At 33.0% G+C, this 15803-nt stretch overlaps 1 protein-coding gene across 11 annotated transcripts in view; it reads left to right on the top strand.

Moving 5' to 3' along the window:
* LOC113520793 (gamma-aminobutyric acid receptor subunit beta) overlaps window positions 1–15803 on the top strand; it is a 43232-nt gene that overhangs the window by 20485 nt on the left and 6944 nt on the right. Inside the window, exons 1-9 of one of the 11 annotated variants that reach the window (XM_031911422.2) lie at window positions 8483–8522; window positions 9746–9813; window positions 10228–10295; window positions 12188–12414; window positions 12527–12609; window positions 14270–14407; window positions 14768–15052; window positions 15255–15442; window positions 15527–15661. In XM_031911422.2, coding sequence (XP_031767282.2) covers window positions 10254–10295; window positions 12188–12414; window positions 12527–12609; window positions 14270–14407; window positions 14768–15052; window positions 15255–15442; window positions 15527–15661 — 1098 coding nt within the window. In that variant the 5' untranslated portion in view covers window positions 8483–8522; window positions 9746–9813; window positions 10228–10253. Of the gene's footprint in view, window positions 1–8421; window positions 8523–9745; window positions 9814–10227; window positions 10296–12187; window positions 12415–12526; window positions 12610–13871; window positions 14010–14269; window positions 14408–14767; window positions 15053–15254; window positions 15443–15526; window positions 15662–15803 lie in introns of those variants that run through there. The other 10 variants (XM_031911420.2, XM_052896532.1, XM_031911419.2 and 7 more) reach the window with 10 other exon arrangements.

Genomic DNA, 15803 nt, shown 5'->3' with positions numbered 1-15803 from the left:
GCTAAGAATTAATTCGTGTTAATATGTTTTCTATGTAATGAAATAGAGTAACAATTCTTTCTTTTCTTTTATTCACTATTCCGACGTAAAGTTTCGTAAAATTTTATTTGAATTATGTAATATTTCTTAGCAGGTTATTACTTCCTACTGCTCTACTTGAGCATTACAAGCTAATAAGGGGAGACTGATACGGAGACGTGAGTGACACAAACTCGATTTTCAATCATATCATATAGGAAATCTAAAGACATGATTGTAATATAAATGAATAACAAAACCGAAAATGTTTCGGTATGTTACTTTTCAGAAATTTGTTCACCCGTGAAGTAGTAATGGTTCATTCTCATATGAATTGCTATGTACAGATTGATTCTGTTTTAATTCATAACGGAATATCACATATATGTGATTGAAATAACTTCATGTAGGTTTTGCTATTTAATTCTATCTCTGTGTAGTAGTAAATAACATAATTATTCTATTTATATCTTTATTACTTTAAAGTTCTTGAATTAAAGTGATAAAACCACTGAGTTTAACACTGATTAATAGAAACTACTATCGAATGTATTTATAGATTTAAGCAGATAACAGAGAGAACCTTAGTCTATGTACACAATGAACTGTGCCTTATTTTTTTTTTTTACTACGATCATACGAAAACTATCTAATTGGTATCAAGCTTAGTTTAATGTTAAGCCAATTGCTAAATACATAAAACTCTTTGACATTTTTTATAAAAAACAAATACCGTCAAAATAGGCGCCAATATAAGCATTTATTTTGTTATATTTGAGGAATACAGTTAATTACTAAATACATAAATACCTATATACGACAATAGCAAACCAATTAAAAGCACATGTAGAGTCTAGATAATTAATGAGTGGGCAAACACATTTTAAGAATATTTTACAAGCCAGACATATATAGATTTATTTATAGACTTCTAATATATGTAATATTCTATAATCTAATCAAATACTGTATTGTTAAAGTAACAAAATTTCCTTTTAAAATATTTCTCCGAAAATCTCCCTAGGGTATAAATTGTTCTGAGATTTATTGGAAAAAAGAAATACGTAGAAGTAAAAATCTATTTTTGTATATAATAATCCATAGACGAATTTATTCGTAATCTAAAACTTATTCGCAATAGATAATATATCGTTATTTGCTATATTTACGAAAAAATCTGAATACTCACTTACTTAATAACTTGATTGAAAGTAAAGGTAATTCGCTTTCTTATGTAATTTATATTTATTACATTTCAGAAAGACGTGTTTGCCATCTCTTTGGAACATTTAAAATAAGCCCGATTGTTTTCCAGGATTATAGATTCTACGTCAAAATCATCAGCATAATACCTATTAATTCTATTTATGTGTTATCTGAAATATAAATTTTATTTTAAATAAAAATAAAATTATAATAAATTAATGCTAGAATTAAATGAACACTTGAATTAACAACTATAATGTAGACATCTATCTTACACAAACTGGTGAGGTATACTAAATATTGAAACGCCAGAGAAAATCGTTGGGATATGGTTTAAACAAAATGAAACGTTGTTTCTAAGTAACTAAGAGCAGAAATTGAAAGACAACGCAACGTCAGAAAGTGCCCTGCGCGTTAGGTATCGACGCCCTCTGTGACTCCGGGACTTCGTCTATTTTTAAACAGCTGAAAAAGGCGTCCATGGCGTTTAAAATTGCTTTTCAAAAAATACTTTGTAATTGAAAACTATTAATTATTTTAAAAGAAAAAGTAGTTTAATAAATAAAATGTCCATTACTCAATAGATTTTCTTACATTGCCGATAATATTTTAGTGTAAGATTTAGGGGGGAGTACAAACTCGCGGTGGCTGTTATTTGTAGTATTTATTATTATACAGTATTCTTAACGGCAGATATTGGATACTTTGGTTATTCAGAAAGTATTAACTAAGGTTATAATTTCAATCATAATCAGCAAAAGTCATTAGTTTTACATTATACTTACTTGAGGTTCGTAAATTGATCGATCCCTAATATTCCGATTTACAACGATGCTGTTAAGAAAATACTTAGGGACATTAAAATTAATGTGTTGATAATGATTTTTTAAGGTGCAACCATAATAAATACTATATAACAATACACATACAACAACCATAATAAATATAATGTTTCTTATTATTAGGTTAAATTTCGTACAAAAAGCTCTTCAGTTTTGACAAGAAGATATACTCGTAGATTACAATTTAATACGAGACTTGTAATTTAAAGTTAGCTCATAACTGCATCTATAAAATAAAATCTATGTAATAAAAAATAAATAGTATTAGTAAACTTAAAAATAGTTAGCTTTTTTATATTTCTATTATCTTTACAGATATTACACTGACTCCCTTATTTATAAAAACTTCAACGTCTGATAAACCTACTATTTTAGCTATTGGACTATTTAGTCTCTTTCTTTTACATAAAATTACCAATTTGAAAGAAAGTGACAATACAGTTTAATCGTTAAAGTAGATTTGTAGAAGGTTTTTCTCATTATGATTAAGGGATAAGAATATAGTAATTAGATTACAGTTTTTGGGGAAAGAAAAATAACTTGAAACCTGGACAAAATAACGTCTGCTAATTTATTTATTTAATGAATAAATTTTTATCAACACATTATTTGTAGGAACAGAAATTCTGAGCAAAAGTATTTACTATAAAGTATGTATTTAGATTCAGTGATAAATACAAACTACATATATTTTAGTGGCGTTAGTTAACCCCAAATCGGCCAATTATTATTTAAAAATTACAAAATGACTCTCAATTTCTCAAAACCATTAACAGGCCATGATAAAAGAGACAAAAGTTAATTGAGAATTGTTGAGTACCACTTGTCTTTGAGTGTTTTATCGAAAACAAGTGAAGCATCATTGGCTTTAAAAACTCTTGTGGAATTATGACAGTGTTTAATCACGTACTTCCGAACGATTGGGTGTAATCTGAAGGGCTTATCGACTACACAAGCACATGATCGCTTTTTAATTGATCTATAGTTTTGACCTTAAGTCTTTTACCACAGAAAGGCAGGAAACGGGTGTAATTATTGATTTTCGTTTATTTCCATAGTAACGATAAGTAGTATAGTTTACTGTGAAATTAGAGGTATATTGATAGTAAATTAATCATACAGTCGATAGGATCAACAGCCGATAAATAATTTTTATATAGCGTAAAAGTATAGGAATAATAATTGTATAGTTTTGATTTATGATGTTACAATAAATTCTTACGATAATGATTATAATGTAAAAGTGAGTTAGTTTTCTATTTTTTCGTTCTTAACGAGTCTGCGGCTTGCTTAATCATTTGGCATACTTGTATCTAGTATTTGGGATGAAGAATATAGATATTTTTTTATACCTGTCCTGGCAAAGTCATAGACTTTTCCATACTAACAGGCTTATCCACTAGTGTTAAGAAAAAAAAGTTTATAAAATGAGGGCCACTAAGAAATGATTTATTTAGTTATCAGTATAGATGATCAGACCAAGTGAAGTTACGGAAAATAATAGCTCAAGAATATTCTTGTGAGGTGCCAAGGTGAAACTAAGTTATTAAAAATGTATATAAAAACTAGCTTTTACCTGCAACTTCGTCCACGTGATCGGGGTATGTTCATAGACACGGATAATAGGGTAATCTATGTCCATCTCCAACCCATATCGTACATGTATACCAAATTTCACAGTGATTGGTTATGCCACTAAGGCGCCAAAAAATAAACTCACTTTCATATTTACAATATTATAAGGATAATCGAGCTGTGCTGTAATAGAGGTAAATCTATGTATGTAAAAATGACAAAATGGATATAGATATAGCAAGTCATAAATATTATGTCATCAACATCATCATATCAGCCCTTAATGGTCCAATACTGAACATAAGCCTCTCCCTTGGGGGTTTTTCCTGTAATTGCCTCGCTTGACAGGCGGATTGGTAACCGCAGTTAAGCTTTAGAGATGTTTTAACAGAGACGCTACTGTTCATGCCTCGCCCTGCCTTAGTGACCTCTTACGACACCCACGGGAAAGGAAGGGGTGGCCTATACTATGCCGGGACCACACGTACAGTATCTGGATGTATATGGATGAAATCCCGTTCTAGATTACATAGGTGGACAGAGAAATAAATAAGGGTAAAAGATAAAGAAAGTAAAAAATAAGCTTCAGCTAGAATAACGATAGAAGCAATTGATTGATTTTCTTTGTACCTTAACAGACGAGAATTGTACGTTGATAGTTATATTCAAATGGGTAATTAAAACAATCCACTATACAATAGCTTATCGCATCTACAATAATGAAGTAGTTGGTATGTGACTTGTCGGTCTGAAACTTTTTTTCTGCTATATGACGACACAATACGGCCCGATAAGAAACTTTTGCTATAACTGCATATATCGATGCCGGGTACGTCAAACTTTGCCAGCAAAGTGGAGATAAATATAAAAATACTGCAGACACATTGCGGAGTTTTATTATAAAGGGATGTCTGAATTTGCGACAGTTCAATATTAATATTAACAAGTAAAAGCCACGGCAAGACACGTCAGAGGCCTTCGCGTATAACGAAGGTTACCTAGAACTCTTAGTACTAGAATGCGATTCCTTGTATGAGTAATAATAATAGCAAATGACAATATAACAGAGAAAATATTTCTTACTATAATCTTTGATTATTTCTATTATTGCTCTTGAAATATCGATAATTGTTAGGATTATTAGAAAAATTTAAACGTATTATTTAAGAAATTATATATCTACTATACTTAATTCCTTACTTGTCTACAAAAGTATTGAGATACTCGCTGCTGACATCTTCAGCACTGTACGGTTCCGAGGTCATCTATAAGATAGGAGCGGTATCTGAAAAATTTTCTCCCGCGAATATTCAGGCTGTGAAATTAGCTCCCTGTCGCGGTTTCCCTGGAGACTACAGTATGGGGTTCTTCAAAAAGGGTATATTAAAGTTTCTTCAGGGTCGGTAAAGCGCATGTAACACTCTTGATATTTTAGGCGTCCATAGGCTACAGTGAGCGTTTACCATCAGACGGGCTGTTGTTCGTTATCTGTAGCTTGTTTTTCACCATTATGGTATAAAAAAACTTAAGTTCTTATGTTATCTTGTTAATAATTTTATAATAGTTCAAACATTTTTCCATCTTAATTTAGTGGTAATTTCACCATAGTCAAGGAATACAAAATTTTAATACTTGATTTTTGTATTAAGCATATAATAAAACATACAAAATTCATCATTTATAAAATTTATAAGCAGTAGTTGTTTTTTAAAATGCGTATCTTCACAAGAAAATTTGTTTAAAAACTTATGTTAATAAGTTTCGAATATCTTCCTCCAAATTGATATAATTATCTTCACATTTACCTAATTACTTATTGTTTATTACGTTTTAATATATAACCACACACAACAAAAAAATCGTCCTTCACTCTGTCTTTTTCGCCTCGTATAACTTATATACTACATTAATGTATATATTCTACAAAATTGCATACTGTTTTATTACATTATCTTTAAACCCATTTTATATTTCCCCAAAAATTTGACCAACATTCCGCCAACGTAAAATATTTCATTCAAATTTGCGAAAAAAAATACGAAATCTGATAACGATGTAGTAACCAGATTTAAATATGCGAGTTCACCTATTGCTTTGTAGCAACGTAGCACCATGCTACGAACTTTATGTTCTTCACGTAGTAACCGCCTTGGTTTATCAAAAGAAAACTAAGTATTCTTCGAAGAGGAGGGGGGAGGGTAGGAAAGTAACGAGACAATATATTATATACCCTATCATCTCGACCTCCACGCGATCCTCCCTAAAAACCATCCTGGTTCTAATGGCAAATTCTTTACGATAAGCTAACTGATCTGACTTTTTCTTCATCCTTAATTGCGCTGATACTGCGCAAGCAAATATAGATAGTGTGTATGAGCATACCATACCATTATCTTCTTGTAAATAAAGTAATTTCCGAAGCAAAAATATTATGACTAACAATATTTCTTTTAATAAAACAATATAAATTCTGATTATGTCGCTATTGTTCTACGATTTAGTTCTACTAGTAGAACTAAATTAATTTAAACATCTATTCTTTTCTATTAATAGAGTAAAACGTAAAGTAGAAAGTAGAGTAGAGTAGAGTAAAAAGTTGGTCCGTTAGCTAAATTAGCAAAAGCTAGTTCTTTTAGTAAGAAAGAACGGAGAGGGAAATTATATTAATTAGCATCCGCATTGTTCAACGGTTTAGTTCCACTATTGTTTTATATCAAGGCAAGATACCTCTTTAATATTCTAAAATTATTATAAAGAGCCATCGTCAAGAATTCTATCCGCTAAATTGTCACTTACTAAACAGCTATTATTGAAGTTTTCCTCTTATATATTACAACGCGCGCAGGTAGATATTTACTTCAAATTATACATTCTTTATGTCCGGCTGTTGTATATTATTTTCTTAGATGATTATAGGGTAAAGCGATACGTCGAACGATTTGTTGATTTCTGTCTCAGGTCATATTATGTAAACATATTATTTTAACATAAACTAAATAATTTCATCGCGATACAGAAGACGTAATATTTTATATAGTAATCGTTAGAAGTGAATTACATTTGGTATCTTTTTATTATTGGAAAGTAAGATTTTTTTTATTGGAGACTATAAGATTGAAAAAATTAATAACATGTACATTATATAGAAAAAAAAAATATAAAATTTTAGAATTAATTTATTACTACATTTATTTAAAAAAAATGGTAGTACCATTTTTTCAGTAATAGTACTTTATCGTATACTTGGTACTTAGGTAGTTATGAATAACTTTATATTACTTTCCAATATATTTTTTCCTGTAATATATATACATAGTTTGATGCAGTTTCTACATATAAAAAACGTGAAAAATATCACACACAAAAAAATTGGAGGACGTTAGTAACAGTATATAAAACAAACAGTATATCAGTTATTATATACTAATCAAGCTCAGTTCGAATAGGTTTGTATAAAAATACAGTGTACCGATGAATGTGTACAGTGTACACAGTTGTACGTTTTCTGTTTGCAAGTTGTTTGACAGAAAAGTAACTATTATCGTGTGCCTTTTTCAAATGTAATGGATCCATATCACTTAGTTTCAACTCACACCATGATGTTATCGTTGTCAACATTGACATAATTCATTCCATCGATTACATGTAATTTACTTGTCTATGTCATCTCTATAATTATTTGCATTGTAGCGCAATGGACAGGATTAATAACGATGTAACGCGCATAGCTAGGTAATTAGAATACCACTATCATTGATCTATCTTTATTTATATTTATCGCTTTATGAACCTATAATTTGCAAATGTATAAATCAATGCCATAAAGTTAAAAGAAAGAAAAATATTTTTTAACTTCACATTTAACATTAACAAGAAATATTTTAACAATAAAAATTAACAAAAGTGAAAAGATAAGTAATAAAATGCGTTAATTACCTATACTTCATATTATTTTAGAAATGCTAGGTTTCAATAAAATCATAATAATAATATTAAATTAGCTGACTCCTCCTTTTTTTTTATTAATGTTCTATATACTTACGGACACAATTTATCTTGACGTATCTATTTTATTTATTTAATAAATATAATGAGTTTTTGCGCAGTAAAGAGGTGCTAAATTTATAAGATAAAATAAATATAGAAGTTATTAAAGGAATCACTTATAACTATTTATGACTGAAAATGTATTAAAAAGTTGACTCTCTTTTCTTGAAGCATTTGTATGGGGACACTCTATGTATGTAATGTAAGCTAATAGGTTTTGCGCATGTGATAAGTGATACAGTTGATCAAAATATAAATATTTATATATAAAAAATTATAAAGATGTATTGTAAAGATGAAGATCTTTAGACTTCTCTTCTTTCTACTTATTCCTTAATGGAAATATTGTGACCTATCAATTATAAATTTTGGACAAATTTCGTGTGGATGGATATCTCTTCGTTACTCATCTTTCAACTACCGCCAAGCAGCTTTGCTTGTATGATTGTATAAATTTCTTAAGCAGTAAAATTATAGGATAAAGGTAGGGTAAAGCGGAAAAATTGTCCTTCGTCCTAAGTAACAACTCATGAATTATACCATATCTACATCTATGGCAATGGCGTTGTTCATGTTTTTAGGCGAAGGTTATAATTTTTCACGAAATGAATTGTCAGCTCGTTTGTCATTCAAGAGTTTCAAGTTGGAAAAATAGGACTGTATTATATTATAGAATTATTATTAATATTATTAATTTTAATATCTATATTTGTATTTCTCCTTTTTCTTACAGGGGTGCCGGTGGGGGTGGCATGTTCGGCGACGTCAATATATCTGCCATTTTGGATTCATTTAGTATAAGTTACGACAAAAGAGTAAGGCCCAATTATGGAGGTTAGTAAATCAATTTTGAACTATTTAGTACAAGCACATATATTTAGATTAAAAACAATACAGGTATTATTCTCTTCTCTTCAAGAATTAATATTTTAATTATAACATTATTGCAGTTGGAATATATAAAAATTATATCTACTACATAATTATTATATTGCTCAGTTTAATGTTACCTACAAAATTATTACGAACTTCATTAAAGAATAATCGTTGTTGTTCGTGCTCAAATGAAAATAAAATGAGCAGTGAATATTTTATGTTGGGCAAAAATGAAATAACAGACCGCCCTGCTGTTATATATATATATATATATATTTACTGACAGCATCCGGGAATTGCTGAGGTGCTATTTACTGGCATCCTTAGGTACCTATTAATAGATAGCAAAGCAGTTTTAATTTCGAAATTTTAAAAACTTCTTCAAATTATATAACGTTATTTCAACTAAAAAAAAATAGTCCGTTTGTCACATTAGAGTAACATTATTTACAGCGCTGAAAAAAATATTTACATCCTGCATATCTACTTAATTAAATACGATATATTCGTAAAAATCTTGTTTGTGTATTAAAATATGTATCCGTAGGCAAAGTACTTCCCCTGAAATAATTATTCAAAGCATTTAAAAATTTAGACAAAAGCAAATTAATCTGATATGTTCAAAGAGATTCATGGTTACTACTCTTAAATATGAATATAAAATTTGGGCCAAAATTTTATTAAAAATTTGCTAACGAAAAATATTATATATACAATAAGCAAAGAACTTATTTGTGGAAATCTAAGTTATTTTGTTTATAATTATTTTAATTTAAATCTGATTAAAGGCGAAATATTAGGAATTGTGTTTCTCGTGCATTAAAAATAAAATTAGTTGTGTTAGTTAAAGAATCTGGGGAATGGCTATAATAACATAATTACTTAGAATTATAAAAGGACCGACGTATGGTATTTATACATATAATATTCGTATTCTTAATTATTTTCTTTATGTATCTTTAAAATATATAAAAAAAACTTATGCAGTCATAAAGCTGGATCCTCTCTTTCTTATAAGTTTGTTCATTATTGTCGAATTTAATAGTCAGAAAATTAGTTACGCCATATAGAACTTTACCAACAAAACAATTATATTATGGAGAGTTCATTGACAAAGACAAAAGAATACTATAGAAATAGAAAATTTTATTCCTGTCATGTGTTTATTGCGTCGTTTTCAGGACCACCCGTGGAAGTGGGGGTTACCATGTACGTGCTCTCCATCAGCTCTCTGTCTGAAGTGAAAATGGTATCTTACTTTCAAAACAATATTAAAGACACAGCGCATACATAGCAAGATATTGTCCTTTAGTATGATCACCAGCATTAAACCGTTCATTGTAGCACCCGTGTCCACGGTTCGATTGCATTCGTGTACGAGTATAGTAGGCGCGAAGAGATGTAACTCACGGCGCGGTGCGCGTGCGTTTACATCGCACAAGCGTGGACCGCGTGGACAGAGCGGGCGTGCGCTGCCAGCTCGCTCGCCGCATGCTCCACAGCGTCCCCTCGTACATCAACTGCCCGTCACCCGCACGCACCCCGCGCCTATCGCGTCCCCTCCGCTCAACTCGCTCGTCGGCGATGGGACACGTCACCGTCCTCTGGTTTGGTTTTCACGGCGCGAGGCGCGCGCTAGACTCACGATTGGGCTTGATTGCAGGTCCGCCAGTGGAGGTGGGCGTCACCATGTATGTGCTCTCTATCAGCTCCGTCTCCGAAGTGCTCATGGTACTCGCCACTGTCAGCTCACGCTTGTCTCGGTCGCTCCGGCCGCGCGCTGCGCCGCTGCGACCGAGCAGCCCCAGATACGAGGCTGCGAGCATGTCCGCGATTGGTGGAGCAGATCGCCCTTTTGTCCGCCCACTTGCTTTCTTATTATGTGTTCTACGAGTTGAATGTATTAAAGAATAATTAACACCAACATCATAATAAGAAAAGCAAAAACCTTGAAAGTTATCCAATTGTGTGTTCAGCAGTACTCGTAACTCCAAAGTTGCTGCTACATGGATATTAAGTGATGACGTCTGTTCGTTTCATTAATAACAATAATAATTTGTTATTGTTAAAAATAACATAAATATTTTAAATGCAATTTCTAAGTTGGTAGTACTTTATGTACAATATTAAACATCATCGAGTTATTAATATATTTTTATTACATTTCTATCACAACTTTATTTGTATGGTCGTACTATATATAAATCAATACTTCAATTTATTATAGTATTGTTGTATAATATTGTTCTGCAGTAAATATGATAAAAAAATACATTATAATAACTAACAGATTATCATCACTCATATTTTTTACCATTTCAAGTGGTATTTGTATGATATAATTAATAATCAATTATAAATTATTACTGGCCTGGATAGAAAAATTTTAACGTAGTCAAAGATTAAAAGTAATTTTAATATTCAGTTAATATATTTTATGCTCTATGGACTTGCGACGACTGTACAAACTCTTATCGTGACTCATTCTGTAGTTTGTTGTGTATGTACGTATATGTGTATCTACTAAAATACTGCCAATATAACCGTTAACTCTATTCTCTCCAGTGACTTGGAATACCGATATAATTGGCCTTCGGTTGATCTCATTGCAAATTTAATTATCGAACCAATGTCGTAACTTTCACGCGTGAAGGATAAAATAAATATAAAATATTAACAATAAAAAATAAATAAAAGAAATGTCGAGGTCAACATTCGGTTTTCCAATGGGTCAAACTAAGTGAGCTTGCTAGGCGTATGTTTGGGTTAAGGACCCCAGAGTGGAAACCAAATCAAGGTTGGGAAGGTCACAGTGAGACGTGACGACGACCCATGGCCCAGGGGGGAGATTACCTTATTCACTAACCCGCGAATCGAGCTCATTAATGAACGTTAATTTGTTCCACAACCCTGGTCCAAGTTTATTTGTGGCAACTTGTTAAACGTGCCGGCTTGTTAGCTTCAATTAAGAGAGGACTGCCTTTATCGAGCCGTGGGTGCCTGCCGAGCCTGCGCTGCCACCCTTGCTCTCTCCTACCACTTAGCACCTACCTACTTGTTCATTCTTAGACCTCACCGTGTTCTGTAGGCTTCATGTTATCACAATTACACTCTGCACATTTTGTTTGTTTCCTTTAATAATTGTTTCAGCTTACCGCTCATATTGTCTATTTGATGTAGTACAGTGTCTATATCATATCCTAAAGTGTCATTCCTATCTGAAGTTACGAGAACCAAGCTTCGGACCGTAAGATGTAAGATTGTTTTATCTAGTATCTTGAACACATCTGTCGCAGTGCATACTGACACGTTGTGGGAGAATTATTAAGAAATAGCATGCAGATGTTAGATGTTTATATAATATGTATGTAATAGTACCCATATTTAACCAAATGATTGTTATTGATTTAATGTAACATAGTTCCCACAAAATAAAATTATCTAAAGAAATATTAATAAAATATTATAGTCATTAAAGACTGAATAATTGAAGTAGGAACTATGTTTTATAAAAATACAAATCAATCTGAAAAATTGAAAGCATATACAAATATTAAACTTGATGTTTTAGTGACAAGAAGCATTCCTAATCTAAATATTACATATGACTTTTTACTTCCCAGGATTTCACGCTGGATTTTTACTTCAGACAGTTTTGGACAGACCCCAGATTAGCGTATAAAAAAAGAACAGGAGTGGAGACATTGTCGGTAGGATCTGAGTTCATAAAGAACATATGGGTGCCCGATACATTCTTTGTAAATGAGAAACAATCGTATTTCCACATAGCAACTACTAGCAACGAATTTATACGTATACATTACTCCGGCTCAATCACTAGGAGTATCAGGTAAATAATGAAGAAACCAGCCTTATAATGGACGTTGTATATATTATATTATTGTAAAAACAATAATTATGTAAGTTATTAATTTCCCATTATATTCATCGTTGTTTTACAGATTAACAATCACAGCATCATGTCCAATGAATCTTCAATATTTCCCAATGGATCGGCAATTATGTCATATTGAAATCGAGAGTTGTAAGTATCCTTACTGTGATTTATTATTTTAAAGATATAATATATAATATTAACACAATTGTGTTTATGATTTTTAAGCAATAACACCAATATACATATATATGAATATATATATATATATATATATAAATACCTGTATAAAACAACAACATTATACTTATGTAGAATTGTTTATGTTAACAATTCTTGTTACATAATGATATTCAAAAATGAAAGTAACGCACGCTTTGTATGTATTATTAAAATATTAAGTATATATTTGTAAAATAATAAATTTGTGATAAGTAATTGTATGCAATTCCAATCTCGCTATATAAAACGTGATAATATAATAATATAAATTAATATTATGCGAGGCATTGAAGAATTATCAAACCGATGATAGAAAAATAATATCATTATAGTATTTTAAAATTATACGTGTGTATTGTGCTCACCTAAAGCAACCATTGATTTGACTCTTTACCACAATGCAAATTTATCACTAGGCTTACAGATATTGTGTTGTGACCACTTTCTTGTATCACAGATGCTACTCAGGGATACCCTGTGAGCACAAGCGTACAACTTACTCGTCGACACGTGCTGTGATTCCCCTCGTGTTTTCATAAGTTGGAACGTCTCCTTCTCGCATACAGCACCCGCAGAAGGCAGACTCGTAAAATAGTAAGCCTTTGTTCTCACGAGCATTAAAGCGAAAGAAATGATACTGAGACATCGACGCTGCGATAGCTGAGCGGGCCGAAGGAGGCGGGGGACGGTGGCGCCAGCGGGGTCTGCACAACCACTGAGGGCCGTGCCGCAGACAGGGCGCACTGCACGTGCCCACGGCGCCCTCACACCACACCCTCGCACCGACGCTCTGCTTCCGCTCATCACAGTACACACCGACCGAACGCACTTGCATGATCATTTACATTCGCTAATTTCTTAACTTCACGAGAGATATTTAGCCTCTTTTTATATTTTCTTTACACATTTATATGTCGCACTATTTATATTAACACTGAACCATTAATAATTTATTTTCGCTTCTTATCACCTTAGTGGGTAGATTTGGTAGATTATATTTTTCTATCATCCATGTCGAGCCGATCCGAGAGTTTTCACTCATACAATCACTCGGCTCTGCTCAGTTACTGTTATGTCTCGCCATTTTGTGCCCGCGAGTCCCACCCTGGACACCGCCGTGCCACATGAGGGATACGCGATTCTTCGCAGCGTAAGTGATAGCGTTTTGTGTGTTTGGCATGTCTCCGGAGTCGGGTACACTATGAGAGATATTCGATACCACTGGAAAGACGGATTATCAAGCGTCGGCATGAGCAATGAAGTGCAGCTGCCGCAGTTCAGGGTTCTCGGCCATCGGCAGCGGGCTACCGTTGTTACGCTTACGACAGGTAATCTATCGCAATAGCCGCTGTCCTAGCACTATCCGTCCATCGCTTCGCCACCGACCCCGTCTCCTTCAGCTCGTGTGCAGACGATCGATACCGCGACACTAGCACACACGCTAAACACGACACGACAATCGCACGACGAGACGCGCGAATTTGATCTCGCGGCTCCCCCCGCTCTTACCCCGAACGAATAATGACTTCGATAAAAACCCATTGCGATGGGCCTGGGGTTATTTTATTTATGTGTCCGCTGCGCACAGTCGGCTACACCATGCGAGACATCCGGTACAAATGGAATGAGGGGCCAAACTCTGTGGGTGTGTCAAGCGAGGTGTCCCTGCCGCAGTTCAAAGTTCTCGGACATCGCCAACGAGCTATGGAGATCTCTCTTACAACAGGTACCTACTTGGGTTCGCGGGGGACTTTCTACTGAAAATAATATACACCACAACGTGGAACACTGGACAGAAACAGCCACGATTCTTCTCACTTCCTGCTTTTGTATTATTGCACTAAACACAATGAGTGGTGTGATAAATAACCGTAATATTAATAAAATTAATTTTTATCAATATAGTAATTATCATTAATTATAATTACAATTTCAATTCTTAGTTATTTGTTTTGAATTGCAAAATTTAAAAATTAACTTCGTTATTAATAATTAAATAATAATATTAATCCAGGTTTCCAAAGACCTGCATATAATAGTAACCATATAATCAATAACTTTAATTTTGTATTGAATCTATTTACAGGTAATTACTCAAGGCTGGCATGTGAAATTCAATTTGTCCGTTCTATGGGATATTACCTTATCCAAATATACATTCCTTCCGGTCTAATTGTGATTATATCATGGGTGTCATTTTGGTTAAATCGAAACGCAACACCTGCTCGTGTGGCTTTGGGAGTCACTACTGTATTGACGATGACAACTCTCATGTCGTCTACCAATGCTGCTTTACCCAAGATTTCGTACGTCAAATCTATTGACGTATATTTGGGAACCTGTTTCGTCATGGTCTTCGCCAGTTTATTAGGTAATATATATTTATTTACATATACGTCAGCTCAGCGATTTTGACTTATGCTTTAGCGAAATATTTACCTGTGTGTTTATTATTTGAACCATGCTTATAAGACAAAGCTAGGCGATGGCAATTTATATGATTTTGTAACTGTAAATTAATAACACACAGATTAAAGGTGTTTGTTATGGACAATATTTTTCTTTCTTTACAGAATATGCTACGGTGGGTTATATGGCCAAAAGGATACAAATGAGGAAACAAAGATTTGTGGCTATACAAAAAATAGCGTCCGAAAAGAAACTGCCAGTAGATTGCCCTCCTGTAGGAGACCCACACACACTCTCTAAAATGAGTACTTTGGGACGATGTCCTCCAGGAAGGTCTTCGGTAAGCTGTTCGGTAAATGCTTTTGCTATCTATATACTGCAATGAAATATTTTTATCCCATTTATAAGACTTGAGTTTCCAAACCGATACTTACAGGAGGTCCGCTTCAAAGTTCACGACCCGAAAGCACATTCAAAAGGAGGAACTCTGGAAAATACAATAAATGGTGGACGAGGTGGAGCAGAAGAAGAAAATCCTGGTCCTCCTCCTCATATTCTTCACCCTGGAAAGGTAATTTTAAACACACTGATTGTATATTTGATATTAAAATTAAGTACCTAGCGAATAAATTGCTTGCGATTTATCCTATGCTGAGCGAATAAGAACTGTAGTGAACATAATGTTTATGTAACAGCTCCTGGCGATGTTTCTA

The sequence above is a fragment of the Galleria mellonella genome, unplaced genomic scaffold, assembly GCF_026898425.1.
Source record: "Galleria mellonella isolate WM207_F2 unplaced genomic scaffold, CSIRO_AGI_GalMel_v1 utg33, whole genome shotgun sequence".
Lineage (NCBI taxonomy): Eukaryota > Metazoa > Arthropoda > Insecta > Lepidoptera > Pyralidae > Galleria > Galleria mellonella.
The sequence above is the reverse complement of the archived record's forward strand: the minus strand, read 5'-3'. Positions and strand labels throughout refer to the sequence as shown.